Source organism: Sebastes umbrosus, chromosome 3 (genome assembly GCF_015220745.1).
Source record: "Sebastes umbrosus isolate fSebUmb1 chromosome 3, fSebUmb1.pri, whole genome shotgun sequence".
In the NCBI taxonomy this organism is placed as follows: domain Eukaryota; kingdom Metazoa; phylum Chordata; class Actinopteri; order Perciformes; family Sebastidae; genus Sebastes; species Sebastes umbrosus.
Window position 1 is genome coordinate 26,076,863 of NC_051271.1, and position 26,773 is coordinate 26,103,635.

At 40.5% G+C, this 26,773-nt stretch overlaps 1 protein-coding gene across 2 annotated transcripts in view; it reads right to left on the bottom strand.

Annotated features, from left to right (window-relative positions):
* The window catches only part of usp34 (ubiquitin specific peptidase 34), a 72,087-nt gene that overhangs the window by 15,738 nt on the left and 29,576 nt on the right, over positions 1-26,773 (bottom strand). The window contains exons 15-60 of one of the 2 annotated variants that reach the window (XM_037763410.1): positions 26,332-26,546; positions 25,742-25,860; positions 25,361-25,488; positions 24,973-25,062; positions 24,636-24,731; positions 24,321-24,403; positions 21,890-22,044; positions 20,982-21,095; positions 20,642-20,741; positions 20,113-20,275; positions 19,883-20,009; positions 19,011-19,161; positions 18,765-18,865; positions 18,384-18,599; positions 18,143-18,268; positions 17,042-17,164; positions 16,319-16,402; positions 16,025-16,111; positions 15,695-15,895; positions 15,532-15,614; positions 15,409-15,449; positions 15,102-15,226; positions 13,744-13,896; positions 13,093-13,197; positions 12,886-12,941; positions 12,048-12,352; positions 9,939-10,102; positions 9,792-9,857; positions 9,421-9,567; positions 8,988-9,044; positions 8,439-8,516; positions 8,034-8,128; positions 7,717-7,889; positions 6,578-6,728; positions 5,853-5,931; positions 5,723-5,776; positions 5,533-5,628; positions 5,374-5,438; positions 5,202-5,277; positions 4,724-4,771; positions 4,498-4,563; positions 4,259-4,339; positions 4,006-4,091; positions 1,967-2,135; positions 1,230-1,304; positions 634-785 (exon numbers count right to left, since the gene is read on the bottom strand). In XM_037763410.1, coding sequence (XP_037619338.1) covers positions 634-785; positions 1,230-1,304; positions 1,967-2,135; positions 4,006-4,091; positions 4,259-4,339; positions 4,498-4,563; positions 4,724-4,771; positions 5,202-5,277; positions 5,374-5,438; positions 5,533-5,628; positions 5,723-5,776; positions 5,853-5,931; positions 6,578-6,728; positions 7,717-7,889; positions 8,034-8,128; positions 8,439-8,516; positions 8,988-9,044; positions 9,421-9,567; positions 9,792-9,857; positions 9,939-10,102; positions 12,048-12,352; positions 12,886-12,941; positions 13,093-13,197; positions 13,744-13,896; positions 15,102-15,226; positions 15,409-15,449; positions 15,532-15,614; positions 15,695-15,895; positions 16,025-16,111; positions 16,319-16,402; positions 17,042-17,164; positions 18,143-18,268; positions 18,384-18,599; positions 18,765-18,865; positions 19,011-19,161; positions 19,883-20,009; positions 20,113-20,275; positions 20,642-20,741; positions 20,982-21,095; positions 21,890-22,044; positions 24,321-24,403; positions 24,636-24,731; positions 24,973-25,062; positions 25,361-25,488; positions 25,742-25,860; positions 26,332-26,546 — 5,325 coding nt within the window. Of the gene's footprint in view, positions 1-633; positions 786-1,229; positions 1,305-1,966; positions 2,136-4,005; positions 4,092-4,258; positions 4,340-4,497; positions 4,564-4,723; positions 4,772-5,201; positions 5,278-5,373; positions 5,439-5,532; positions 5,629-5,722; positions 5,777-5,852; positions 5,932-6,577; positions 6,729-7,716; positions 7,890-8,033; positions 8,129-8,438; positions 8,517-8,987; positions 9,045-9,420; positions 9,568-9,791; positions 9,858-9,938; positions 10,103-12,047; positions 12,353-12,885; positions 12,981-13,092; positions 13,198-13,743; positions 13,897-15,101; positions 15,227-15,408; positions 15,450-15,531; positions 15,615-15,694; positions 15,896-16,024; positions 16,112-16,318; positions 16,403-17,041; positions 17,165-18,142; positions 18,269-18,383; positions 18,600-18,764; positions 18,866-19,010; positions 19,162-19,882; positions 20,010-20,112; positions 20,276-20,641; positions 20,742-20,981; positions 21,096-21,889; positions 22,045-24,320; positions 24,404-24,635; positions 24,732-24,972; positions 25,063-25,360; positions 25,489-25,741; positions 25,861-26,331; positions 26,547-26,773 lie in introns of both variants that reach the window. The other variant, XM_037763409.1, reaches the window with a different exon arrangement.

A 26,773-nucleotide genomic window follows, 5' to 3' on the forward strand; every position in this document is an offset into this window, starting at 1 on the left:
GCACTTGAAAAGACTGAAAAAACTACAGCAGACGTCCAGTTAGCACGGACGTTCTGCGCCTGCGTGAGATGAAATAACTCTCCATATCAGCAGGTGGCGGTAGTCTGTATTCATCATTCAAAAAGGGAAACCGTCAGACCAAGGACGGCGGATATGCAGGTCGTTGTTATGATGAAACAAAGCGGCGTTTGCTGATCATTTTCTTACCACTCTCAATCACCACTTAGCTTCATTTCAGACGGCGATGTCGCTGTGAAAATATTTGTGTATTGGAACGATCAGATGAGATGAAGATAAAAAATGAAAAGAGCCTTCTATGTTTGTGTCCTTCTGACTTTACTCATTGGCTTGCTTTCCTCACTTCTGTTTCTCTTCTCGTGCACTGATTCATTTAAGCTGAACAGCCAGTCAGAGTAATTTCTCTTACCAACGAGCTCCGCCGCCGATTCAACATGCTGAATTCGCTGAAAAGCCTACGACACGGGCAGACTAGAGCCGACGATATGGGACCCACCGCAAAAACTAGACACTCACTGTCGGCCCCAAACGGTCCAACGGCCGACCGTCGGCTTGGTGTGTCAGGGCCTTTAATCTGGAAAAGTTACATACTGTTCCTTTATTTCCATGTCATACCTCTCAGAGCGAGACTGCTCCACCAGCAGAGCAATGAGGGCGATCATCTTCTCCAGAGCTGCAGGACGATACTTCTCCTCCGCCAGAGACAAGATGTCTTCCTCCTCATCCTCCTCCTCTCCCTCCTCCTCTGACAGCACCTCCACCTGAGGCTGAAGGACATTCATTTACAATTTAATTCAATTTAATATGCTTTATTGACAGCATTTAAAATTAGCTCCACCAGCTTTAAAATTAATGTCCTGCTTACATGTTAATGCATCAATAATAATGGTTTAGTAATATAATATATAACACTGACAACTGAAGACTTTAAGTACATTTTGCTGATAAAACTGTACTGTACTTGTACTTGTGTGTAATATTGTAGAGTATTTCTGTGTGGTATTAGTACTTCTACTCAAGTTAATGATTTGAATACTTCTTCGACCACTGATCATTAATCTACAAGAGGGCGACAGACTCAATTATCACATTTAACAGAAAGAAGGCCAATAAATAAAAGTACCATTCAGATAGAAATCAATAAGAACATTCTAGTAAATAAATATAGTGAGTTGTGAAACATAAATAAAGTAATCAGTGTGTAAACTTACGTTCTCTGGGCCTTTGGTTCCCATGTAGAAATGAACCATGATGGAAATAGCTTGTAGGGACAACAGGAACTGACTCTGGAGACACAAAACAGATGAATGACTCGACTTGCAAAAGTTAACTAATAATAATAATAATAGCTTAGAAACAATCACATTATACATGGAAATAAGTGAATACTATTTTCAAGTAAAAGTGTACAAAAACAGATTAAAAACTATAAAGGAAAAAGCTTTTGTGGTATTTCATAAACAATATTGACATTAGAGCTGCAACAATCAATCGATTAGTTGTCAACTATTAAATTAATCGCTAACTGTTTTGATTTGTAATTTCTGATGTTTATTTCTGCTGTGAAGTCAGGAACTTTGACATGGGGGTCTATGGAGATTGACTCGCTTTTGGAGACAGCCTCAAGTGGACATTGAGGAACTGCAGTTTTTGGCACGTCCGCATTGGCTTCATTTCTCAGCGCCAGAGGTTTTCGCTTGGGTCATACATCTAACTTGCATGCCCAAATACCGTGCTTCCATTACAGCACAGACGGTACATTACCGCCACCAAGTGGACAGGAGTCTCTATGCTCTCAGTCATGAGCTTTCTTTAGCCCAATTCCAAACCAGTCAGTGAAGACTGACAACACTTGAAATTAATGTTAGCAAAACAGATGAAGCCTCTTTGGATGACAAACATCTTTCAGACTAAAAACATCAAATTCAGAGTAGAAGTTCAGACCGACCTCTTCCTCTCCCATCTTTGCGAACTCGTAGAGAAAGGCGAAGTACTCCGTCAGGTGTTTGCTGTGAGGCTTGACGCCGTGCTCCATGATGGACAAGAGGGTCTTAACGAAGCGAGTGACGCAGGACCGGCTGCCGATGTCCTCCACCGGACCATCCATGTCGTCGGAGCTGAGGCAACGGAAAAAGGGAAAGATGTTTTCAGATTCAGAGTCAACTTTAGTGGCCAAGTATGTGAAGACATCCAACGAATCTGACTCAATACACACAGAACAATTTAAAGGAAGATAGAAATAGACATGAAGCTAAAAACAAGGACAACAAAGCTGAAAAAAGATAGAGCAACATAAACATAGAACTATTATGTTCATACAAGTTGGTGAAAAAATGGCTGCGTATATAAATACATACTGTAATAACAACTGTACAATGTCTATTTACAAGTCGGGTGTTTCTGTAGTGCAAGAGTGCAAAGAGTGCTGGAATAAATAAATATTGAATGATTAATGTAGTAAATTACTTTATATACAGGAAATAGGTGGTAATGTATAATATATGTATGTATACATGTCTGTATACAGAATATACTAGCATATATGTGTTTAGGAAGTAGTGAGCATACAGCTGGATAAATGAGACTTCTACAGCACCAGAGTTTGTAAACAGATGTTTTGATTAGGGCTGTCAATCGAAAACAGTTAATCGCGATTAGTCGCAAATTAATCACACATTTTTCATCTGTTGAAAATGTACCTTAAAAGGGAGATTTGTCAAGTATTTATTACTCTTATCAACATGAGAGAGGGCAAATATGCTTGCTTCATGCAAATTAACAACACAAAACATTGACTGATATTGTCCAGAAACCCTCACAGGTACTGCATTCAGCATAAAAAATATGCTCAAATCATAACATGGTAAACTGCAGCCCAACAGGCAACAACAGCTGTCAGTGTGTCAGTGTGCTGACTTGACTATGACTTGCCCCAAACTGCATGCGATTATCATAAAGTGTGCATGTCTGTAAAGGGGAGACTCGTGGGTACCCATAGAACCCATTTACATTCACATATCTTGAGGTCAAAGGTCAAAATTTAGTCTAAGTACGGAGCATTATTTAGCCTCTTTCACAACAAGCTAGTATGACATGGTTGGTACCATGTTGAGGCCGCTACAACCTCCGAAAGATCGGATGCATTAATGCGTTTAAGAAATGTGTGCCTTAAAACAAATTTGTGTTACGTGTTATTGCATTAACTCTGACAGCCCTAGTTTTGATATAGTTTTGCTGTTGTTAAACGCAGACCCCATTTACTTCAGGTCATCAGGACTTATCTCTATTTTTTGACTCTTCATTCATCGTGGAGGCATGAGAGAAATACAACGAAGAATTCAAGGTAACACGAGGTGAGTAACTGATATAAAAATTTTCATTTTGTGGGTCAAGTATTCCTTTAAAAAACAGTGCGTATTTAAACTATAAAATATTTCAATTTAGAATTTATGTTTTGGTGTTACAGGGTTAATGCACACGGGGGTTTTCTGACACCATATGACTGATTCAACAGTCCATCAGAGCGATGTTCAAACTGAACATGATACAGGAAGCTAAGCAGAAGTTGTTGCTTGGCCATTGATCCAGCACATCTATAAACTACAGCCTTGAATGCATTTTCCATTCAGCAGCATCAGTGATGTGGAGCCAAAAATCTTTGTCAGAGTCCATAGTGACGGAGACACTGAGTGACACACAGCTCCTGTTTGATCTCTGTCGCCACCTGATATCAGACACAACACTGTCTGTTTGTGCTGCACATCTCTAATGGCACAATTACACTGACGCTCCATTTATCATTCAATCTGATGGATTATTTTTGGAGCTCAATGTGAAACAAAAGGTCCAAACACTTCTATTTTAAGGACAAAGTATCTAACTTAAATCTAAATATCAAGCAGCTCGTGTGTTTTGATTTTCTTCAGGATTAAGAGCAAAAATGAGAGTAAAACATTGTACAAATCCAACCAATCGGGTGTGACTTACCCATCCTCCATGCCGGGCTGCAGGTAGAGATGAGCGTGAACCGGACGCAGCCTCTGGATGACATGAATACACAACCTCTGGAACATCTGGAGGACAGAAGCAGAAGTGAGTCAACTCGGTGTTTGTGACATGAGATGATATGAAGATGGAACTTTAATCATTAAATACATGTGGGGGAAACTAGGAACAGGATAGAGGAAGAAAACATGTATATAGTAGGTTACAATGAAGTCATATCAGATAAATATCTCACTTGTCTGACAATCTGATTGGGGCACTTAATGAGGATCTGCATCGGCCACCAGTTGTCATCAGCCATCCGATCCAAAAACCACTAAAACAGAGGAAAACAGTTCATCAGTCATTGTGAAAACAAAAACAGTTTCTATACTGCATCGGTTTCCTTGGTTAAAACCAATAGAAACACCATACAGTAGATATGAGGTGTACCAAAACAACTGAGGTAAAATAACAATAAAGCTGTGATCAAACCTCGCAGGCGGCCTGGCTGTTGTTGAACTGTTTAGTTAGGAGTTCAATCCACTGCAGCATTGTGGGCTGGCGGTATCAGAGCAGGAAGGAAACACACATCAGTCAATTGTCTCCACTGTACAGACTTCCAGCAGTCACGCATCAAATGTCCCATAATAATAATAATAATAATAATAATAATAATAATAATACTAATAATAATAATAATAATAAAGGTGAGTTTTACCTTCTCCTTGGAGTGAATGAAAGTCTCGAGGACAAATGATGTGCTGAGCTGCAAAGAAAAGAACATTTACAGGAAATAAATGATCTTTCATGTGACGTGGTGATCTTTGGCTGTTGTGTTCAGGAATGAAAGCACTTTGACAAAACAGGTTACTTAGGTGTACGAGCCAATTCCTTAGTTTGTATTTATTAGGGCTGTCAAAGTTAAAGCGTTAACGTTTAACGGCAGTAATTTCTTTAACACATTAACGCAATTGATCGGGCTCAGCTTTAAAGCTAGAGTGAAGCATTACACAAAACAAGAAAACCTAACCTTTTCTTATCAACTTATTAGCTCTTATTCTGACAACCCAGGTTCAAGTCACGAGAAACCTTTTAGAAGCATAATTTCTGGTTTTCTTAACCTTCTATTAGTGTTATAAATACTGAAAGTGACATTAAAGGTAAAAATAAATGCTTGAACCTGTAATATTTCTCACCTTAGCAGTCATGAGGGATACGGCTTTAGGGTCTGGTAGAGTGCTGGGGATGCTGCTGCAGAGCTGCCACATGAAACTGGAAGAAAGTCATAAGAAATATAAACAATAGTGGAAGGTGAGAAATGATTAGTTCACCCTGTCAAAATACATAAGTAACAGGTTTGATACCCACCCAAAGTATGTGTGTTCAAATATATTTTTATCCTGGAGAAACTGCATGTTGTCATGCCAAATCCACTGAAAGACACACAGACATGTACATTCAATATTTAAACATAGTTATAAATGTTCTTACATAATTCCAACTTTGAAAAAAGTAAAGCCACGGTACCTCCAGCAGATCAGGAGAGACGTCAAAACTAAAGTCCTTCCCGTTCTCCTCCTCCAGCTCCACCCTCTTATAGAAGAGCATGTAGGCACTATGTGTCTGCAAGTTCAATCAACACTTCATTATTACCTTCTGGACCATTTAATGCATAACACAATGAGATCATAAAACACAGCCAGGAAAACATCTTCACCTTCTCAAAAGAGAAATCCATGAACTTGTCCGTGACGGAGTCGTAGGTTTTAGTCTGAAAGATAAACTAATGTCAGCAAAAGTGACGGGATAAAATGGATGTTTTATTTTACGTTGACTGCAGCTCGTACCGTCATTTCTCCTCCGAAGCACTCGGAGGCTAGCTGGGCCGAGTCGAAGGGCTTCACCTCGGCATCGTTGAACAGGTACCTGCAAGAAGGGTTGCTTTTAAATCCAACTACATGTCTAAGCAACATGACAGTTCACAAACTGTGCAGTTCACAAACTGTGCAGTTCACTGACATCTCATTAAAGTCCTTCAAACTAATCATTATTTCCATTTTAAAGGGATAGTTTGGGTGTTTTAAAGTGAGGTTGTATGAGGTACTTATTGTGTGAGTTAGCACAGTTACAGTCACACAACAGCACAAACAAACTAACCGATCGAGGCAGCGGTAGACCAGCAACCCCTGTGCTCTGCAAGGTAAAATTGCAGTTTGTTTCAATGGAGTCTGGTGGCTTTGAAGAGAGCATAGATGGATACAATGGCTTCAGTTCCCTGTCGAAAAGGGCCGTCTGATTCACATTTAAACGGTGAAAGTATTATAAATATAGGGTACAATTAAAATGATATTGATTTTTTTTTAGGTGGGCCTTTCTTTTTAGGTGGCTAAAATATGTTTTGCTGCCGTCCCCGTCCACAGCAGTACATTGCTTTGCTTCTGTTAAGTAACTCCTGTTTGTTTCTCTAAACTTGGGGCGTGCTGACCACCATCTACTGTAGGTAATACACTGACACATCCTCATACACTTCAGAACACCCAAACACATCCATTTAACATGCTTCTGTTCTCACCACTTGTTGTTCTTGTAGGCATGTGGATTGACGATGTCTCTAATGAAGCTGTAGTAATGGCCGCCGTCTGCTGTGCCCGTGTGCACTGTGACGCCGATGAGGTCGTACTCGTAGCTCTCGGTGACTTTTGCCTCGCCCTCTTCCCGAAAACCTGCAGCACACAGCACACATCGCTCAGAAACTGTATTTTCTCTCGCACCATAACCAAAACACAAACTTTTCAGTAATTATTTGTTCTCTTTAAAGGAATAGTTTGGGTGTTTTGACGTGGGGTTGTATGAGGCACTTATCCATAGTCAGTGTATTATCTACAGTAGGTGACGGTCGGCACGCCACCAGTTTGGAGAAACAGACAGGAGTACCATCAGTGGAGCAAAGCAATGTACTGCTGTGGACGGGGGCAACAGCAAAACTTATTTTTAAAAATTCAATATCAGTTTAAATGTACGCTATATTTATAATATTTTCACTGCTTTACCTTGCCGTCAGACGGCCCTTTCCGACAGGGAACTGAAACTGCTATCTATGCTCTCTTCAAAGCCGCTAGACTCCATCGAAAAAAAACTGTAATTTTTACCTTGCAGAACACAGGAGTTGCTGGTCTACTACTGCCTCGATCGGTTAAAGGTTAGTTTGTTTGTGTTATTTTGCGACTTTGGTGTTTTAAAGGGTTAGTTTGGATTCACCAAAGTCACACAATAATGCAAACTAACTAACCGATCAAGGCAGCGGTAGACCACCAACCCCCGTGTTCTGCAAGGTAGAATTACAGGTTTTTTCAAAGGAGTCTTGTGGCTTTGAAGAGAGCATAGATAACGGCTTCAGTTCCCTGTCGGAAAGGGCTGTCTGATGGCATGGTGAAAATATTCTAAATACAGCGTACACTTTAACTGATATTGATTTTTTTTAGGTGTCTAAAATACATTTTGCTGCCGTCCCTATCCACAGCAGTACATTGCTTTGTTCCCGTGCTGGTACTCTTGTCTGTTTCTACAAACTGGGGGTGTGCCGACCGCCATCTACTGTAGATAATACACTGACTATGGAGAAGGTCTTTATACAACCCCCAACTTCAAAACACCCAAACTATCACTTTAATATTTGAGTAATGCTCAGTGTTTTGTGATGTTTGGACGAACCCTCTTTGCGCTCTCCTTTGCCCATGAGGAAGTCCTCGGTGTAGGGCGTCATGTCGAGGCGCAGAGGGAAGGAGAAGTGGGTATTGACCTTTTCTTTCATCATCGTCACCATGTTGAAGGTGTATCTCATAGTGTTGAAACTCAGGATCCGAGGCAGCTTTTTGAAACACGCCCTGTGGGAGATGAGACGAAGGACAGAGTGAGATGAATTACAGGATTTATCTCACGGATTTTAATTGTGAAGATGTAACATTGCTACAAGAGGCTTTCAGAGGTTTGTTTTTTACATGCTACTTTAACTAAACAGATCCACAGACCTTTTCTCAGCCCGGACCTTCTTGCCACACTGGGAGCAGGTGTACATGTTGTCGCCCTCCAGAGTGTCCTTGATGGTAACCTCATCCAGAGATTCCTGGATAAAGACGGAAAGAAATAAACAGTTGAGAGCTTTTCGCAGAATCTTACGTTTGGTAAAAGTGCAAAGTATTCAGATCCTTTACTTAAGTAAAAGTAATAATACCACACTGTGAAAATACTCCATTACAAGTAAAAAGTCCTGCATTCAAAACCTTACTTGAGTAAAAGTATTATCAACACTGGATGATTTTGGAATTGGAAATATTCAAGTAAAGTATAAGTATCTCAAATTTGTACAGTACTTGAGTAAATGTACTTAGTTACATTCCACCTCTGTCTGATACTGATGTGTTTGATATACTCACGTAGATGTTCTTCATGTCCGCCACTTGACATCTGACCGTGTAAAACTCCTCTGCAGTCTGACTGACGTGGTCACAGTCCTGCAGGACAAACAGTACAAAACGTCAGTCAAACTGTTCGGGACTGAAATTTAAATTTCACCACTAGGTTGACTTTGTACCACATGAATTAAATTACATTAACCTCTGCACTACATTTGGAAAATACGTTCTGAAGATATGAAGTTTGTACTTCATGTATAGTGTACAATCAAGTACATTACCAATTATACCCTGAACTTAACATACAGTAAGAGCAGCAGCAATATTCTTCATTATCACTGATTACAATATAATAATAAAGTAGACTTTTTGTTTATTATAAATAATAATAAGTGTCAGAAATACTTTAAAGGGTAAATAAGATAGAGCTAAGAGGTGTACTTGGAGCTTGATAGCTTCTTTATGGTTCTCAGAATATTTGAGATCTAAATAACCGAATTTTGTGGGGAAAAAATATTATTAAGTTCAATATTCCTCATTTAAAAATCAAACTCATGTCTTCAAACTCACCAAAGAGACCACGTTGTTGGTGATGACGCCTCCAAACAGAGTCTTCACTGTGTTTTTCTGTGAGATTAAGACACATTCATTAATACGTAAACAAATATGTAAACATAAACCTGTAATTTATATAATTTGTACGCTTCTTGTAACATTCCTTATATGCGTACGTCTTGTTTGCATTTGAGCTTTTATTCCTTTAACTCTGAAGCATTCAATTCATTTTAACATCAGGGGTTTTTGAGGTTTTTATGACCAACTCCCATCATTATTGGGTAATTTTGTAATCAGGAAATTTGTTGTCTTTATTCCTACAAATTGTTGAATTCAGAAGCATTATGAATAAAAACCTTTTCCAAATCATCAGTTCTTGACATACAGGACCTTTGTAAAATGTTTTAAGTTGTAAAATAAAACTTAGTAAAAAGTGGAGTGAGTTTACCAGCTCCTGGGACATCTCCTCTATCTTGGTGATGAGGTCGGTAAAGAACTCCGTCATGTCCTTCTGCTCCCCGGTGTTGAGAGGCTGTTTGTCCATGGTGTAGGTTTTACAGAACGGACGGGGGTTGTATGCTTTCCTCTCGCTCTCCTGAACAGACAGACGGGTGGAGAAATGACAAATTCAGATATTGATGTTTTAACATACAAATGTTTGACATCAGGTTGCACCTTCACAAATCATGAAACATCATGAAAAAACATGCTTTCGTGTTCATGTTTCCTTTCTTTTACTGACCTCTGTTCTCTGTGGTGTTATTATCAAAATCCAAAGTAGAGGCTGATTTTAAGGACAGTTGGAGGTATAACACTCACCATAAGATACGTGAACATCTTCTGCAGTTCCAGCAGTGTGGTCTTGTGTTTGATATCCTCAGCGTACTGCACACACACATATACACAAACAATATGAGTAAATTTGAATGATGTTTTCCTGGGGTGCTCTGCCTTGCAGGTACTGACCTTGGCAGTGAAGACAGCCTGGCGAGCCTCAGGGATCATGTAGAGCTGCTGGATGGTGGAGGCCAGGTAGCAGGTTGCTCCCAGGTTAGTCAGACCCACGAATCGGCACTCGGCCCGGACGTCATCGTGGGGCCAGTAGTCCCACTTGTACGGGGCGTGAGAGGCTGGAGGAAGAAGATAAGAAGGAAGTTTTTAATGTTCAGCACGTAGCCCAAGGCTTTTCAGGTGTACATGGTGGCACTTTTGCCAGAAAACAAATGTCCCTGTAAAACCTACCGTAATCAATATTTCTGACATTAACTCAATTGTGAGTGTGAAAGAGCTTGTTTGCAGAGATATGTCACCAACTCTGCAGCTTTAATCAGCTTTTCAGACAATTTTAGCTAATTGTTGTAGCTTTAAACCACATTTACTGTTGTTGTCATTGAGGCTGTCCCAGTGTATCCAGCATTAATCCCACCAGAGGGACAATGTCTCACGGAAACAGACTGGATTCACTGTAGCAAAGCTCAAATTGAGACAGATCATCGTCCCTGAGGACTTCTGACACAGAGTGTAGCTTGCAGTGGACAGAAACAGTGTGGACAGAAACATGACTAAATAAATCAGAATGTTGCTTTGTGTCAGGTGTGCATGTAAATAGTAAATGTTTGCTAACATGTTACCCACAACAACATTATAAGTTTAAGTTTTTATGCCACCTAGTGGACAAATCAATGCAACCTTAAAGATAATTTATTCAGAAGTAAAATGACCTCAACCCAAAATATCTACATTTATTTTACGTGGTTATGAATAATATCAGTTATTATTTGGATGCAGTGGTTTTGATTCTGGATACACTGTTGCTGAATACTGTGGTCTAATGTTGTGTGATCAAATACAACAATATTTACTGCATTATTTCCCAAGCTTCTGATATGGAAATGGGGTTGCAACCAACTTACTAAGATGATATTATTTAAGAAGTAAATATAAAGTTAATTTAAATTCAGTAAATTTTTTAAAGTTTCATTTAAATTAGAAAACATAGATGTACACCCTGAAGCGCAGCTAAGTAATTATAAATGCAACATGCTGGCCTCTTGCCTCTTAGCCAGGCAACAGGTGGAAAGACTCAAGCTAGAAAAGATAAGATATTCTCTGAGGGTCTACTCTGAGATTCAATGCAACTTGAGAGCCTTTCTTGACATTTGTAGAAAATATTGAGGCCGAGAACGTAACCCATAATACGACCAAACTTTTGACTTCTTTTATTGTTGTGTGTTTGTCAGTCTGTTTGTTTGTTTCTATTAAGTTCTTTTATATGCTTTTCCTCTTTAGCAAATGTGGGAAATGACGACTCTAATTTAGTGGTGCAGGTCTGGGGGGCGGGTGGGTACTTGGGTGTAGATGTCATACAGTGTACTGTTTTTATATTGTGAAAATCTGCAATAAAAAGACATTGATCATATTAGAAAACAATCTCCCTTGAACTTCATGAACTTCAACCTCCACATAAGACTGTTTGTATGTGCAAGTAAGTCTTCTTGGATGTTTTTCTACAGTTTTGTTTTTCTTTCTTTTATAAATGGTCTTATTTTCTGTTTAGTTTTGTATGTTTATGCTTCATGTAAAGCACTTTGAATTGCCTTAGTGTCAGAAATGTGTATGTAAATAGACTTGCCTTGCTTTGAACGTAAACCTTCAAAATGTTCACAAATTTACAACTAAACATTCTTTGTTATAGATTTATAAGGAAATACTTGTACAGTAAAGTGTTGTTTGTTGAGAAAAAGAAACCAAACAAACTTAAAAGACACTTTCAGACAGAGACTACAACGGCTAGTTAACGTGATGAACTGAGCAGGCAGTGGAGGCACTTTAGAGAGGCCATGACTGTTGTCACTTTTCATTAACTTCTCTGTCTAACATTAAAAGAATAAATAAAAATAAAATAAAATAAATAGCTGGGGTTAAAAAAAGATTTCAGACCTAAAATAATTTTGAAACCTTGAAAAATTTGAAACCTGATTTTTCAGTTTTTGTGTGCTGCTAGTTTTCTGTTTTCTCGAGGCAGAGAAACGTCTGCTCTACCTGGTAACAAATCAAAAAGCGAAGCGTCCTCACCTTGCATGTGCTGCGACATGACCCAGTTGTGGAGCAGCCGGTAGTTCTCCACAGAGCCCTTCACCGTCTCCACCAGCAGGTCATAGGCGGCGGCCCGCGCAGCGTGGGACTTGCATTTGGGCTGAGCGCGGTCGGCCAGACTGGGCAGGAGGAAGAGGAGGTTGTGGACGTCACGCAGGAACTCCTGACCCTCGCGGGAGAACTTGAAGGGAGGCTTGTGTTTGAGGACGCTGGTGGCTAGACGCAGGAGGCCGGTCAGCCCGTCGTCCTCGATGGTGCCGTCCTGCTGGTCCAGGATCTCACGGCTGGAGGAGAGAGGAACACTGAGGTCATGGCGGGTTGGTGTTACATTTCCACACTGAACAACATGCTCTTCAGTTCACCACAAGCATGATAGAGCCGATCACAAAGCTTGTCGGTAGAGAAAGATTTCCAGACTTTTCTGTTTGCCACTGCCTTTTATTAAATCAAATAATTATTAATTTCTTACACTGCATTGTAACTTTTATTCTTGTATAAAATTGTATTTGAATTCCCTTTAATGTGTATATTTGCACTTTGTCTCAATGTTTTTGATGTTTTATGTAGAGCACTTTGAATTTCCTTGTTGCTGAAATGTGCTATATAAATAAGCCTGCCTTGCCTTACAGAAACCAAACCTACACCAAACGATTATGCTCCACAAACCCACTTCAAAATAAGAAAAAATGTACATAAAGTTTTTCAAACGGTTTCACCAAAAGGTGCAACACCTGAAGGCGGTCAATACACCCAACTATAAGCCCAGTTGCAGTTCACTGTATATAAAACTCCTGTATTCAGTACGTGACTGTCTGACCTCCTGATGCAGTCGGCGAGGTGTCTGGCGAGAGCGTCCAGGTCCAGCAGGGTGGTCTGCATCGAGCCAGCCAGCGACAGAGAGGGAGAGACCTTCTGTGAGTTCAAACAGACCAATACTAGCAACAGCTCAATAAAACATCACAACAATACCACCAACTGTTATCCATCAGCTGATCATCAGTACTGTGCTCAGTGAGCTTCCCACCTGGGTGGCGTCTTTAACGTGGATGTTGTCGATGAGTTTACAGAGCAGCCAGAAGTATTCCTTACAGCCCGTCCTCAACAGAGGCTCCTCTTCGTAGTCCTCCACCTGCAGAATACACAAGTTACCATCAAACCCCCTTTAAACAGCAAAATACACACATTCTGCTCTCAGTAGCATCTTTATAAACTGAAGTTACATCATTAACACCAGTCAGAGTTTGGATCTCTCTCTGCAGGAAACCACCAATCACCTGCAGTAGCGGTGAGCGGATTTAAATTGTTGCTTACAAGTGTTTTATGAGGAAGTAACTCTGCTTTCAACATGTTTGTTTGACCTCAAGGATGCATACAATGAATTTTGATGAGTAACATTAAATAAAAACATAACTTTTGTTTGTTTACCAGAAAAAAAACCTCCACAGGGCACCTTTATTCAGAGTGTGTCCAGGTGTCTCTGGCATTAATCCCAGCAGAGGGACAATGTCTCACAGAAACAAACTGATGTCACTGTAGCAAAGCTCAAATTGAGTCAGATCATCATCCCGGAGGACTATCGACACAGAGTGTAGCTTGCACATGAGTTTCCTGTGTACGTTCTTCTATGGGAGGGAGGGTTTCAGCTTGAGTGTGTGTGTGTATGTGTGAGACCCACCCTGAGTGGTTTGAGGGCCTGTGCGTCAGGCAGGAACTTGAGTAGCGTGGAGGCGGCGAGCAGCAGGAAGGACCTGTTGATGGACTCTCCACCCTCCAATCCAGAGAGAGAGAGCTTGTAGAGGCCGTTACACGCCTCGTGTCTCACAGCCGGCTGGAAACAACAACAACAACAATACGTCAGACAACAAACTGATAATAATGTTTTGTAAACTTCTATAATTGATTTTTTAGCTCTGAACCAAGGTTGTGAAATCTACCTGCTGCTTGTACTAGTTTAGGTCACATGAAGGTACAGCTAAATATGAGCCCAGACTTCTCTTTGCTATGCTTGGTACTCCTACAGTACCACTGACAATAGACAGAGCTGTAAATTTAAGGCATTTCGATCCTGTGATTTGGTGCTCTTGTGCATCAATTCAAGCATTGATAAAATGTCAGATTTAAAGGAATAGTTCGACATTTTGCTTATTTGCTTTCTTGTAATACCACTCTCGATAAAATCAATACCACTCTCACATCTGTCTGATCTAGGGATGTCGAGACTAACGGCGTACCGTGTGTTTGTGTAAACTCACTATTGACGCGACCAGGGGACGCACCCTATTTTTTTCCTGATAATGCTACATTGTAAACCCGTGTTGAAATCAGCAGGACGAGAGCTACTTAACATTAGCGCCGTACAGGACTGTGCTGCTTACCGGCTGCTAACAGCTAACGTTGACTAGCTCTTTTCCTGCCGATTTCAACACGGGAGGTGCCACTGATTTGCATTATGATGCATTCAGTAAAAATTTGTATGGGGCAGAGGTAAATTCTCATGTTATCATGATGTGTTCAAATGTAATTTTGTAAAAGGCATTTTTTTGGTGAGAAACTTGAATAAGAGCAGTTGTTTGAAGGATATGTTTTCACAGCAATATAGAATAGATAATAGAGAGGGAATCATGACCTGTTTAACTTCCTAACAAAAAACAGTATGCAAACGATAATAAAGGAGTGGATGCGGAAGTTCAAATTGGTATCGAGAATCATGGAGTTTCACTGGTATTGGTATCGACTACTAAATTTCTGGTATTGTGACATCCATAGCAGCCGGTTAGCTTAACTTAGTCAGGCTCTGTCCAAAGGCAACAAAATCCACCTACCAGTACCTCTGAAGCTCCTTAATGAACATGTCACACCTCATTTGTTTAGCAGATAATCACAATTTGTAATTTTTAAATTTCAGTTTTTGTTCTGATTAAACAAACAAGATATAAAGCGCTAATTAGTGAGCATTAGAGGTGCTAGTAAGTGGATATGGTTACTTTCATAGTAAACTTGTGAGAGGCCTGTGGATGTTTTAGACCGGCTTACCTCGGGCACCAGCAGGGTGAGTTTCTTCAGCCAGTCATGGAGGTGGTCGCTGTCGGCCAGACTGGACTTCACTGTGGAGGAGCAGTGTGCCCAGCTCACCAGCAGCCACATGGAGTAGTGAGTCACTGGTGAAAGAAAATAAACATCACCGTCATGTCACTGCCAAAAATATCAGCTGAGATTGTTTTCTTTTTTCTGCATCATGTTTATTTTTGTTCTGCATGCTTTTCTTTTCCTTCTTCCTTTCAGAATTTTATCATTGTGTGTAAATATACAAAATCAATGTAAAATGTTGCTGAGCTCATACCTTCGTGACGAGACCGGTGGTCAGACTGAGCCTTAAGAACTCTGTTGAACGAAAAGACAACATGTAAATTATACTTGACATATTTAGAATTTAAACACCAGAAAGATTTTTTTTTTTACTCACCTATGTGCAAGGTTGTCGTAGGTGTAGGCCACGTTGATCAGACGCTGGATGAGGTTGGTACCCTGAACGAGGCTGAGGAACACCTGCAAACCAACAGACAGAATAATCACTTCAACAGCTTCAACAATCAGCTGTTAGTTTTTCCAGCTGGTGGAATATTTACCTCGGTCAGCCGAGGGATGTGCAGCCCTTTCCCGTGCTCTACAGTGGACTTGCGTGATTTGCCCGGCCACGCCCGCTTGCGTTGGCTGTCGGCGAGGCCGGACCAGGAGAAGACGTCGTGGTAGGCCAGGTCCAGGTCTGCGGGGTCCACCGCAAACTGGCAGATCAACTTCAGCAGGCAGGCCAGGCAGTCCAGCAGCCACTGCAGAGGAGGCGAATAGAGAATAAAATGAGAACCACACATGAAGAAGCTGTGAGACTCTGCCACATGCGTCTTTGTTCAGAAACAGACAAATCAAACAACTCATTCGATTTAAGTAGTCTCTCTCACCACAGTCCAGGACTCCTGGTCTTTGGGTTCCAGGATGCCCGAGTTGAAGATCTCCAGGAGCAGCTGAAGGCCTCCAGACGACACAAACTGGAGGACAGAAAGAAAAACACTGAATCCAACTATAACTGTTGTATATTGTGGTTTTACTTACATCTTTACTTTTAACAACTACTGAAATTTGAAAGACAGTAAAAGTCAGAAAGACAATAAGGAGGGAAAAAAAGGTTTTTGAGTTCCTCACTGTCTAAACAAGTCAATCAAGTTTTTTTCTGTCACAGATGTGCTGAGTTGTACCTTGCAGCTCCAGGTGTTCTTGCTGTTTTCTATCTGATCCTCACTGGAGTCATCAGAGTCCGGATACAGATCACTGTAGCTGCCCTGGAAACACACACACACACATACACTCTCACAGTAAGATTCACAAAAACAGTACAAACGAGTACCAGGTATATAGACGAATCTGGTGATGTGAATTCTGCGATCTAAAAAAAGTAGAAAATTGTACACTTCTTAGGACAGCTTGCATTCAAACAGCAATGGCGACTTGTTTACTTCCGGTATTTCCCCGGATTCATCTATACAAGTCTAAGAATGTGTCTAAGAAATGTCTAATGCATTGTGGTTGTGTGCATGTTTGTGCGTTTATAGTGACGATATTAAATTTCACTGATGAATCAGTATCAATGATCAACTTGCTAAAATCCTTAAATATGTTAATATTTAATATGTTGTTCAGGACAGACTAGCAGGTGTGTTTCTATAGGTTTGCGCTGATGTTGTTCATGTACATAATACACATATGTATGCGCTAAAAAAGTGCTTAAAAATAAATACAAATGATATCAGTATTTCTTATTTCAATCTATGACGTTTTATAGAAAAGACATTTTCGTCTTTCTTGTATTTAATGCTTATTCTGCCCTCATATTGTACAAAGTAAAGAAAACTCCAGAAACAAATTACAAAACCATGTAGACACATCTTTTTAAAAACAAAGATGAGTGTGTTTTTCCTCACAGTGGACTCTCGGTGGATGCGTCGGTTGGGTTTGCCCAGAGCCTCGATGATCTCCAGAGCGTAAAGCAGCTTGTGGGGACTTTTAATCCTCAGCAGCTCCTTCCAGCACAGACCCTCCCCATTCTGCACACACACACAATAACAAGTTCAGGTATTCACTGTTTGACAGAAAAACACAGAGCAATTTGAATTTGTGACGGCATTGTCTATTTCCTCCTCCTGTATGTTTAGAACTTGATCTCTGTGTTTCCTCTTCTCGATATATGCTGGTTGAATGTAAGCGCAAAATGGCAACTCAAGAAATAAACCTTTGCTCTTTGATTCTAAAGGACAACTTGTTGTTTTGTTATTCTGCCATTAAAGGGTAACTTTGGTATTTTCCAACATATTTTCCCATGTTTTTGTGCCTAAGTGACTAATGTGGACAACAATTGTTGAAATTGGTCCAGTATTGAGGGAGAACGCTGCAGACGGCAGCCGCTAAACAAGCTGTAATGTAATCGCTCGGGGCAAACTCCTCCTCGTCAATGTACGTCCACTAAAAGTGCTTGTTCTGAAATCTTGCGAGAGGTGACAGAGGTGGAAACGTGAGTGAATGTTGGAGAGAGGAGTGCCTCTGTTGTGTTGGAGTACAGAAAGCGTAGCTTAGTGTTACCTAAAATGTTTTCAATGTCATGGCTGAATATTTAGATGATTTCCACAATGTGGATGTGACACAAGATTTCAGAACGAGACTTCTCAGAGTGAGACACACAATAACAAACAGACCGGATCAAGAGAAAGGTTAGAAAAAGGTTTTATTTCTCTGTAGGGTCCTTTCCATAATGTTCTCAGGCACTTATAATGACAATCTGAGCCCGTCAGTGGCAAAAACAAGCACTTTTAATGGATGTAAATTGGCGGTGATCAGTTGCCACGAGTGATTACATTGCAACCCATTTAGCAGCTGCAGCGTTCTCCCTCAATACTGGACCAATTTCAAAAAATGTTGTCCCCATTAGTCACTTAGATACAAAAACATGGGAAAATATTGTCTAGGTTGAAAAATACTGACATTTTTCTTTAACTTGTGAGAGTTGTTTGGTAAGTGTGGTGACTGACCGTGTCGTCTGAGATGTTCTGGAAGGCCTGAAGCATCTTGGGACATGTAGGAAGCAGCATCAGCAGCTCCCAAACCCGACGAGACAGATTCTCTGCATGTAGGTGAAGCTCCTCACACCGTGCACTCTGCATAAAAAGACTCATACGATCATTTTGTCCCAATTATGAGTCGCTCTGCATTCATGAATACTGTGTGACATGCAAAAGTAGGTTAAAAGATTCCTCCATCAGTCACACCAACCTCAGGGTTTTCCTGGACCTTCTCCGTGTTGGGGCTGGGCGGTTTGAAGCAGGCCAGCATCTCCAGCAGGTCGAACAGCGTGGGGAGGTGCGGCTCCTGGAGGAGCAGCAGCATGGGGATGTGTTCCTTCTGGGGAGGAGGAAGGCAGGAGGCCGGTAGCTGGACGCCCTCTCCCTTCCTCTCCCTCCGCGGAGCTCCCAGAGACACAAACACCATCTGAGATTAAAAACAAACATTGTACATTTCAAATGACAATATAACGCCAAGAAGTTTTTACATGAATATCAAACAACAATATTTTATTCAGCCAACAGTAATCAAACTGTGTCTTCTTTGTGTTTTAGGTATTGACAAACATAAGGAAATAAACCAGACTGTCACCTGCATGTCTTTGAAGCCCAGCTCATGCAGAGTCTTCTCATCGTAGTCAGTGGTCAGCTCGTGGCCAGAGGAAATCATCCGGACTGGTCCCATCAAACCTCCTGCAGGAGACGAGACAGACTTCACACACAAGCTCACAGAAGGCTTTTAATACAAAGAGGACCTACTGACAGCTGTTTCAGTAATCTAGAGATGTTTGTTATGTTTAAGTAAACAATAACAAGGATCTAATCGGAGAGTGCTGACCTGGGAAGTCTACGGACTGCCGGCCGCTCTGACCGAACTCCTGCAGCTGAGCCTGCTGGTTCATCTGCTCCTTCTGCAGGTTCTCGTACCAGTGGGTCACCTCAGCTCGCAGGTCTGCTACCTGGTCGCTGGGGTACATCTCGATCGTCATCTGCAATGAAAAAAAACGTAGTATACACAAAAGCTGAATCTACTGATGTAACCGGTTGATATTTACATTCAAAATTAAATAAACTTGGACTTTAAAGATTGAATTTCTAATGACCTCTGAGTTGACACCGTTTAAAGTGCAGAATTGTAACAAAGTTGGTTAATCAGTCAACCTGTGTTTTTTTCAAAATCAAAAATTTCAAAAAACTTGTATGAAATAAGTTCGACTAAAATGACAATTATTGGGTTTGGCTAGACTAGATTGACTGAAATGTTCTATATAACTGACTGATGACTAAAGAAGGACATTTGATACAGGACTAAGATTAAATTAAAAAATAGCTGACAAAATTAAGAGAGAAAATATTTTGACTAAAAGTTGACTAAATTGTAATGACTTTTCGGCAACTAAAGCTGGACTAAAATGTTTTGAGTTGTCATCGACTACAACTAGACTAAAACTATGAAGGATAATAATGACTAAAAAGTGACTAAAACAATAACCATTTTCGTCTTAAGACTAAGAGTAAATCTAAAAGAGATCATGACCCTCATGAACACAATAAGCACACATATAATTCTACTTTGTTTTAAAAAGTCGTCTTATTAGCATATCTGTTTTCCTATTGTGTAAATGTGTAACTTGGGGCATCTCTAAAAAGCCCTTGTGTGTCAGAGCTACAAGTCAGATGTAGTTGTACGTGGAGATGTAGATTTGTGACCTTGTCAGGAAGACCGGCGGGCTGACAGACGATCCTGAGCGGCAGAGACTGTTTGTCGCTCAGAGCCTTCAGGTGGCTGCTGATCCCCGTCCCCTCGATCTGCCACTGCCGCAGGTGGTACGCGAACCTGACGGGGTCAGGAAACAATGTGTTGCTGAGATGTTTAAATACAGTCAGTATTTATATTTATGTCCTTTCGTCTTGTGTTAACTTTCCTGGTGTGTGTGTACCTGCGTCGAAAGGCCTCCAGGTGTGTTTTGAGCATCAGCAGCCCCCTCTCGATGCTGGTCAGGCTGGAGTGGGCGTCCTTCTCCAGGTTGGCTGAAGCCATCAACAGACTCTCCATACACTTCCTGATAAACTCCTGCTCCTTCTCCAGGCCCGTCTTGCCAGCTGCAGACGTCAACATGCACACAACGAGACATACAAAACAGGGTGGTAAAACTTTTAACTTACCTCTAAAGATGTTTTCACTTTGACATTAAAAGTATGGCCAAAGAAGTTAAGATATAAAAATGAAAAAATGTAAAAAATATTGGAAAAATGTGAAAAAAATATGTAAAATATATGAAAAATGTCTGAAAAATATGTGAAAATTGTCCGAAAAATATGAAAAATAACCCCATAGACCCAAATAACCCCATAAAATATCTGAAAAATGTCCAAAAAACATGTGAAAAATATCTGAAAAATGTAATTTGCATTACAGTCTGTTAACTTTGTGTAATTTCAGAGTGTAAATGATGGAGGGAAACTAACCGTTGATGTAGTAGGAATTGATGTACTGGATCGCAGCGCGGCTGATATCAGCAGACTGAGCTCTCAGAGCAATTCCCCACAGCTGGTCCATACCACACAGCTGGAGACAGACACAAACACACACACACACACACACAGGGCTGTGAGTTAAATGTCTGTCTACTCTGATTTAGCTAAAGGCAAGATGAGTACTTATAACATGTCAGCATAGCTCTTTAATCTCCATATAGTCTACAAACTGTATGGAGAAAACTGCTTTTACATAGAAATAAACATAAAATTATTAAAGGGTTTTTTTTAAATACTGTTTTATACATGAAGTTCAGAGGAGTTTGTGTACCTCACAGCTGGAGGCATTGTCCAGTGCGCTAGTGGCGAGGCGGGCTAAGTTACAGAGGTGTTGAAAGAGGTTGAGGCCCGTCATGCTGATAGTCTCTGGCTTCAGCTGGGGCATCTGGAGACACACAAACAGTTACAGTAACACACACAAACGCAGCAACATCAACACACAACTGCTGCTGTAGAGCTGTCAGTGTGTTTTAACTGTATGGAACAAACTGCTGGATGCGGTAAAGAATCTCTTATTTAAGTCATTTTTACTTCTTTCATTGCCATCTGACATGATCATGGACAAACTTTATTTGAAGCCGGCTTTACAACAGACGACGGACGGCTCTCCTTCTCACGATTGATTTCGCTAACGCATCACTCACTAGGCTGTTTGCTTTGAAGAAAAACGTGGTGGAAATGCTGTCATGTTTGTACATATGTTTGAGGAAAGAAATTGTTCATGCAGTTACAAAATCAGGATTTATTTCATATCTACTGTATAATGTTTTATTTATTTATAGAGCCAGTAAGTCGTCACATAGTTTATCTAAACAGGCTCAATCAATTCTCAGTTGACATAAACTGAGTTTGTGAGGCATTGAGTGTGTTTGCATACAATCTAGTATCCTGGTTTGCAGCCTTATCACGGGGCTGGTTTTGATCATATTTGGGATTTGTTTACATGGAACATGAAAAACCTGATTATTCATATTCCTGTAAGCATGATCCTAACAGTCTCCAGGTTTCTGATCATCTACGCACAGATGTGTCATGATGTCATCTCAGCCATGATGTTGAAACCAGGGTATGGTGTTTGCAGTACATGCAACACATAACCTAATTATAACCAGGATACTAGTGTGCATGTTAACTCACTCATTGAAGAGTATATCCTGTATATTGTGGTGTGTTCTCTACCTTCTCCAGGAAAAGATGTTTGTAGGTCTCCATGCCCATTGCATGCTGGTCCTTGCTGCGAACCTGATTGAGGAACCAGTGCAGAGCGTCGTCGTAGCACTCGGCGTCCTCCACCAGGCAGTGCCACAGGATGTCCACCTGCTCCAGACTCAGTCCTAAAACACACAAACACACTCACACAATTACACACAGGAGCTCAACCAGATGTGAACATAGACTCCACCGCTTCTTTGTTTAATATAACACAAACAGGTGTGAAAAACAAGTTTCTCTCCCTGCTTTTTCTCTCACAAGCTACTGTAGTGGTTCCCAACATGGGGTTTGGGCCTCAAAAGGGGTCCCGAGACACATGTAAGGGATAATGTACAGCGAGCCGGTAATCGTTGTGAAATAAACCCTGACAGTGTGGCATCGCCCAGAAGGGGTTTATTTCACAAAATTGACCCGCTAGCTGTACATTATTCTGCTTATTACATGGCTAATTACTTTAGAAATCAATATTTTGACACAAAAACGGTCCGCCAGAGACCGACATCAGAACTGCGCCCATAGCAATGGTCTGTTATACATAGCAATGATCTGTTGTAAAGAAATAACAGACCGTAGAACGCTGTGATTGACCAATCAGAATTGAGTATTCAACAAATCCGTGTAATAAACAAAAAGGTAATGATGACTAAAAGAAAAATAATCTTTGTAATACAAATTTGAACATTTGAATTTCCTGTGAAATAATGAATACTTTTACCTCTTTAGGAAGAATTTATATCCCAGACTTTTCTGGTTCTACGAGGGAATATTGACAGAAACTACGGTTCTGACTCCTTAACATCTGCCTTTGGCTTCTTGCAGTCAGTGTTTGAGGAACTGAGGCTTTAAAATCAGCTAAATTTAGATACTACTTGAATGATCGATGTGAGTGATCAAACTGGTCTAAACCTGGTGATATACTACTGGAGACAGGTTATATTTTCTCCTCATCAGTGTTACGTCATTCTCTCTCTCACACACACACACACACACACACACACAGACAGACAGACAGCGGGAGCATTGTTCTCAGTGGTGCGGCTCAGGTTACATAATGAGATCTATTTTAACAGTGTTCCCCAAAGAGAAACCAGGCAGACATTAACAGTTAATTTCCAAACAACTGTTAAATATGCTTCTCTTACACCGTGTTGGTGATAGCAAGCAAAACGACTGTCGACCTGTTTTGCACATTTAAGCTAATTCACCAATAATCACATCCACCTAACATTGCTGCTTAATATTTTCGATGCAAATAGAACTATTTTCCAACTGGGCATTAATTTCACTACAGCATGAAGCTTGCAAAGACTTGAAATGGGCTTAGTAGTGTTGCAGACAGTTATATCAATGGATTATACGATTATTAGGGCTCAACCGAATGTTATGTTTTTTATATTAAAAGCGTCTATTACGGTTTTTCGAGTGAAGCTTTGAATGTCTGTCATTTTATTTTATGATGTCATCACCCTAAAAGAAAAATATAAAGATTTTTTTGTTATATAAATGTAATTTATGGTGCTGTTAGATTGCTGCTAAACCACCCTGTTAATACAGGTGCGTGCCTCCCTTTGTGTGCGGCGAGCAGGAGAGCAAATGCTTTTTTTTTGTTTATTGCAGTGAAAATGTTGTTATTGAAAGGCTAAATGCCAACAAATATGGATCGAAGCAGAATATTTCTGTAGATAAATACATATTGTGAATTTTGGAAATGATTACATTTATCTTTTTTCAATAAATTATGAATTCTGGACTTAACAACGCGAGTCGGAAACAGTCCTACGCAGCCACCACTGGAATTTAATTCTACAAATAGTATAATACTACTAATGTTAGTGTAGCCTTATCTTTATCTGCAACTGTGCAGAAATACTGGGTTTAAACAGAATAAATAGACATGCAAAAAAAGCTACGCAGCATTCGAACGTTGATTTAGAATTCAAATGGCAACATTATGAACAAAGCTTCAAACTATTCGGTACAGCCCTAATGATTATAATTATTATCATAAGAGAAACAAGGACATTGTATCTATAAATATACAATGTAATGTTGGTTTTAATCTTTTTTTGTTTTGAGGTCCACATATGCCTTTGACTTCTATTGTATTGGGGGTGAACCTGATACCACCTGTATAACTAGATATGACGTATAACGTGGTAAAACAGTCATAACCATTCGTAAAGTTAAAATCATGTTGATATCAGACTTTGTGACAGCCTTGTGCATGCTCCTCCAAATTCAGTGTTACTATAACAACTTTAATTTCCAGTTGTGTAAAAGTATCTTTAGCTTGTGAAGCAACATGTTAATAATCTTTGTGTTTGCTTAAATGTACCATATATGTTTTCTTTATCCAGACTGTTGTTTTCTGAGAAGAATAAAAGAAGATGGATCTTACTGAAGTGGTCTGGAGATCCCAGTGTGGAGAAGACACAGGTGAGGAACTGTAGACGGACCTGGACCTCCGCACTGTGGCTGTACCTGCAACGACACAGCAAGGGAAGACGTGTCAGTATTAGTAGAGACAATTTCTAAACAGGGAAAACATATTATTTTACCAGAATCCATAATGTTCATACAGATAAGTGTTTGTGTTGCTGCTCTATGTGTGATTTTAAAATCAGCTTGAGTCCAACAAGCGTTTCACTGTTGTTTATAATCATAAAGAAGTAGGTATTTAACTTGGGTAGTGATGAAGGGCTGACTGACTTACAGTGCAAACTTGTGCCGGTGTTCACGGACTTCCTGGATGTAGTGCTGCAGGTTGTCGAAGAACAGCTTCATCATGTGCAGCTCCTTCTCGGCCCACCTATCCAAACCGACAAGCACATCAGAACCAGTCATTAAACGAGATGTTCCCCTCTTCATTTAATTTTTAAATTATATTTAGGCCATTTAACATCTTAAAACCAGCAGAAGTTTGGAACATATGCTGGAAAAAAATAAAGAATTATTAGAAGTTCAAAGAATATACAGCCAGTTCACCAGCTGTTCAACACATTAATCTGAATTTGGTTGTGTCGATAATCAAGCTAGGAAATGTTACTTACATGGTGATCCAGTGAGTGTCGTAGCTGGAGCCAAACTGCTGAAAAGTGCCAAAAAGTTTGGGTAGTAGACGCAAGGAAACCACAACAGACCTGAGAGGGTAGACAAGAAGATGAAGGTCAAAAACAAGGATAAAAGAAAAGAGAGAAAGGTGGAAATAATATTTTGTTCCTGTATGAGCAGTTTCTTTCTATTTTACTTTATATTTGCAGACGCGGTCATAAAAGATGTTATTTGTGGTTTATTTTGACAAGGACCCAAGAACGATCATCTAACATGTTCAACACGATGAAATACTTTCTAGGTCACCGTGCAGCTTTCAGACATTCATTCTATGAGCGCTCAGTGCGAACCCTGAATAAAATCAGACCGGTGCTCTGGCACTCTTACCTGTGGTGGGCCAAGTTGTCGAGGCAACCCTCGATGAAGCGCATTCGGATCTGTCTGTCGGTGAACCAACAAACGAGCGAACACAGCAACTTTTCTGCTTCGTTAATCAGACCCTCAGACAGATGAATCTACAACGCACACAGACAAATTAAACATGAAAAAACACACAAAGGAAACTGAATGTTGCAGCATTTCTGGCTTTCACTTGTGCTGATTCACCTCTCAATTGGGTATCGAGAACCATGGGTATTAAGAACCATGGAATTTCACTGGTATTGGTATCAACTTCTACATTTCTGGTATCATGACATCCCCAGTGAACAGAGCATTAAAAACACTGAGATCTGCCTATAAAGAGAAGTTGGAGGTTTGAAGTCCTACCGCGTCCTCGTCCTGCACCAGGTCCCAAAGCAGAGTGTTGCCCTTCTTACAAACGTTGTCCAGGTTGATGTCAGTCACAGCGTGGCTGCTGGAGTACTGGTGCTTATGGACGGCCGGACCTGCAGAGACAGAGAGTGATCACAAAATTAGTTCCACTGGTTCTTTGCCAGGTCAACCTTTATATAGTCTTCGGGGTTTAAAGGGATAGTTTGGGTATTTTGAAGTGGGGTTGTATGAGGTACTTATCCATAGTCAGTGTATTGGCTACAGTAGATGGCGGTCAATATAGTGTACACTTTAGCTGATATTGATTTTTTAGGTCTCTAAAATACGTTTTGCTGTTGCCCCCGTCCACAGCAGTACATTGCTTTGCTCCCGTGCTGGTACTCCTGTCTGTTTCTCCAAACTGGGGGCGTGCCTACCGTCATCTACTGTAGGTAATATACTGACTATGAATAAGTACCTAATACAACCCCACTTCAAAACACCCAAACTATTCCTTTAACACAAAAAATAGTGAAAATAACCTGTTGTATTAATCAAAATAATCTGATTATTAAAAACATTTCAAGGCCTTGAGTGTGGCTCACCTTGCACCAGGTGCTCATGGTAGATGGAGGCCAGGTTGGGGAGGTGCTGCTGGAGGTGGGAGCTGAGCTCGGCGTGGGAGTTGATCTGGACCAGCTCCTCCTCACAGCCCGACTCCTCGCCGTCAAAGTCGGCCATGTTCTTCTCCGACTTGGCGCTGACCTGGGAGCTGCTGCAGCTCACGTCGTCAGCACTCAGCATGTCCTCCACCATGGGACTGACGGAGGAGGCAGAGAAGCAGATCCATTAAAGATCAATCAACTAGCTCCATCACAAATGTGGAACATTGTTTGTTTAGAGGAATTTAGATAAAAAGGAAACATTTTCATTGCAGTCAACAACATTTTTACACAAACAATGGCTCGATTCACATGAAATGTGCTGTGAATATTCTTCGCCAGAGGTTAGATCCTGATGTTTCTAGTGACTTTCTGACCTTTCCTC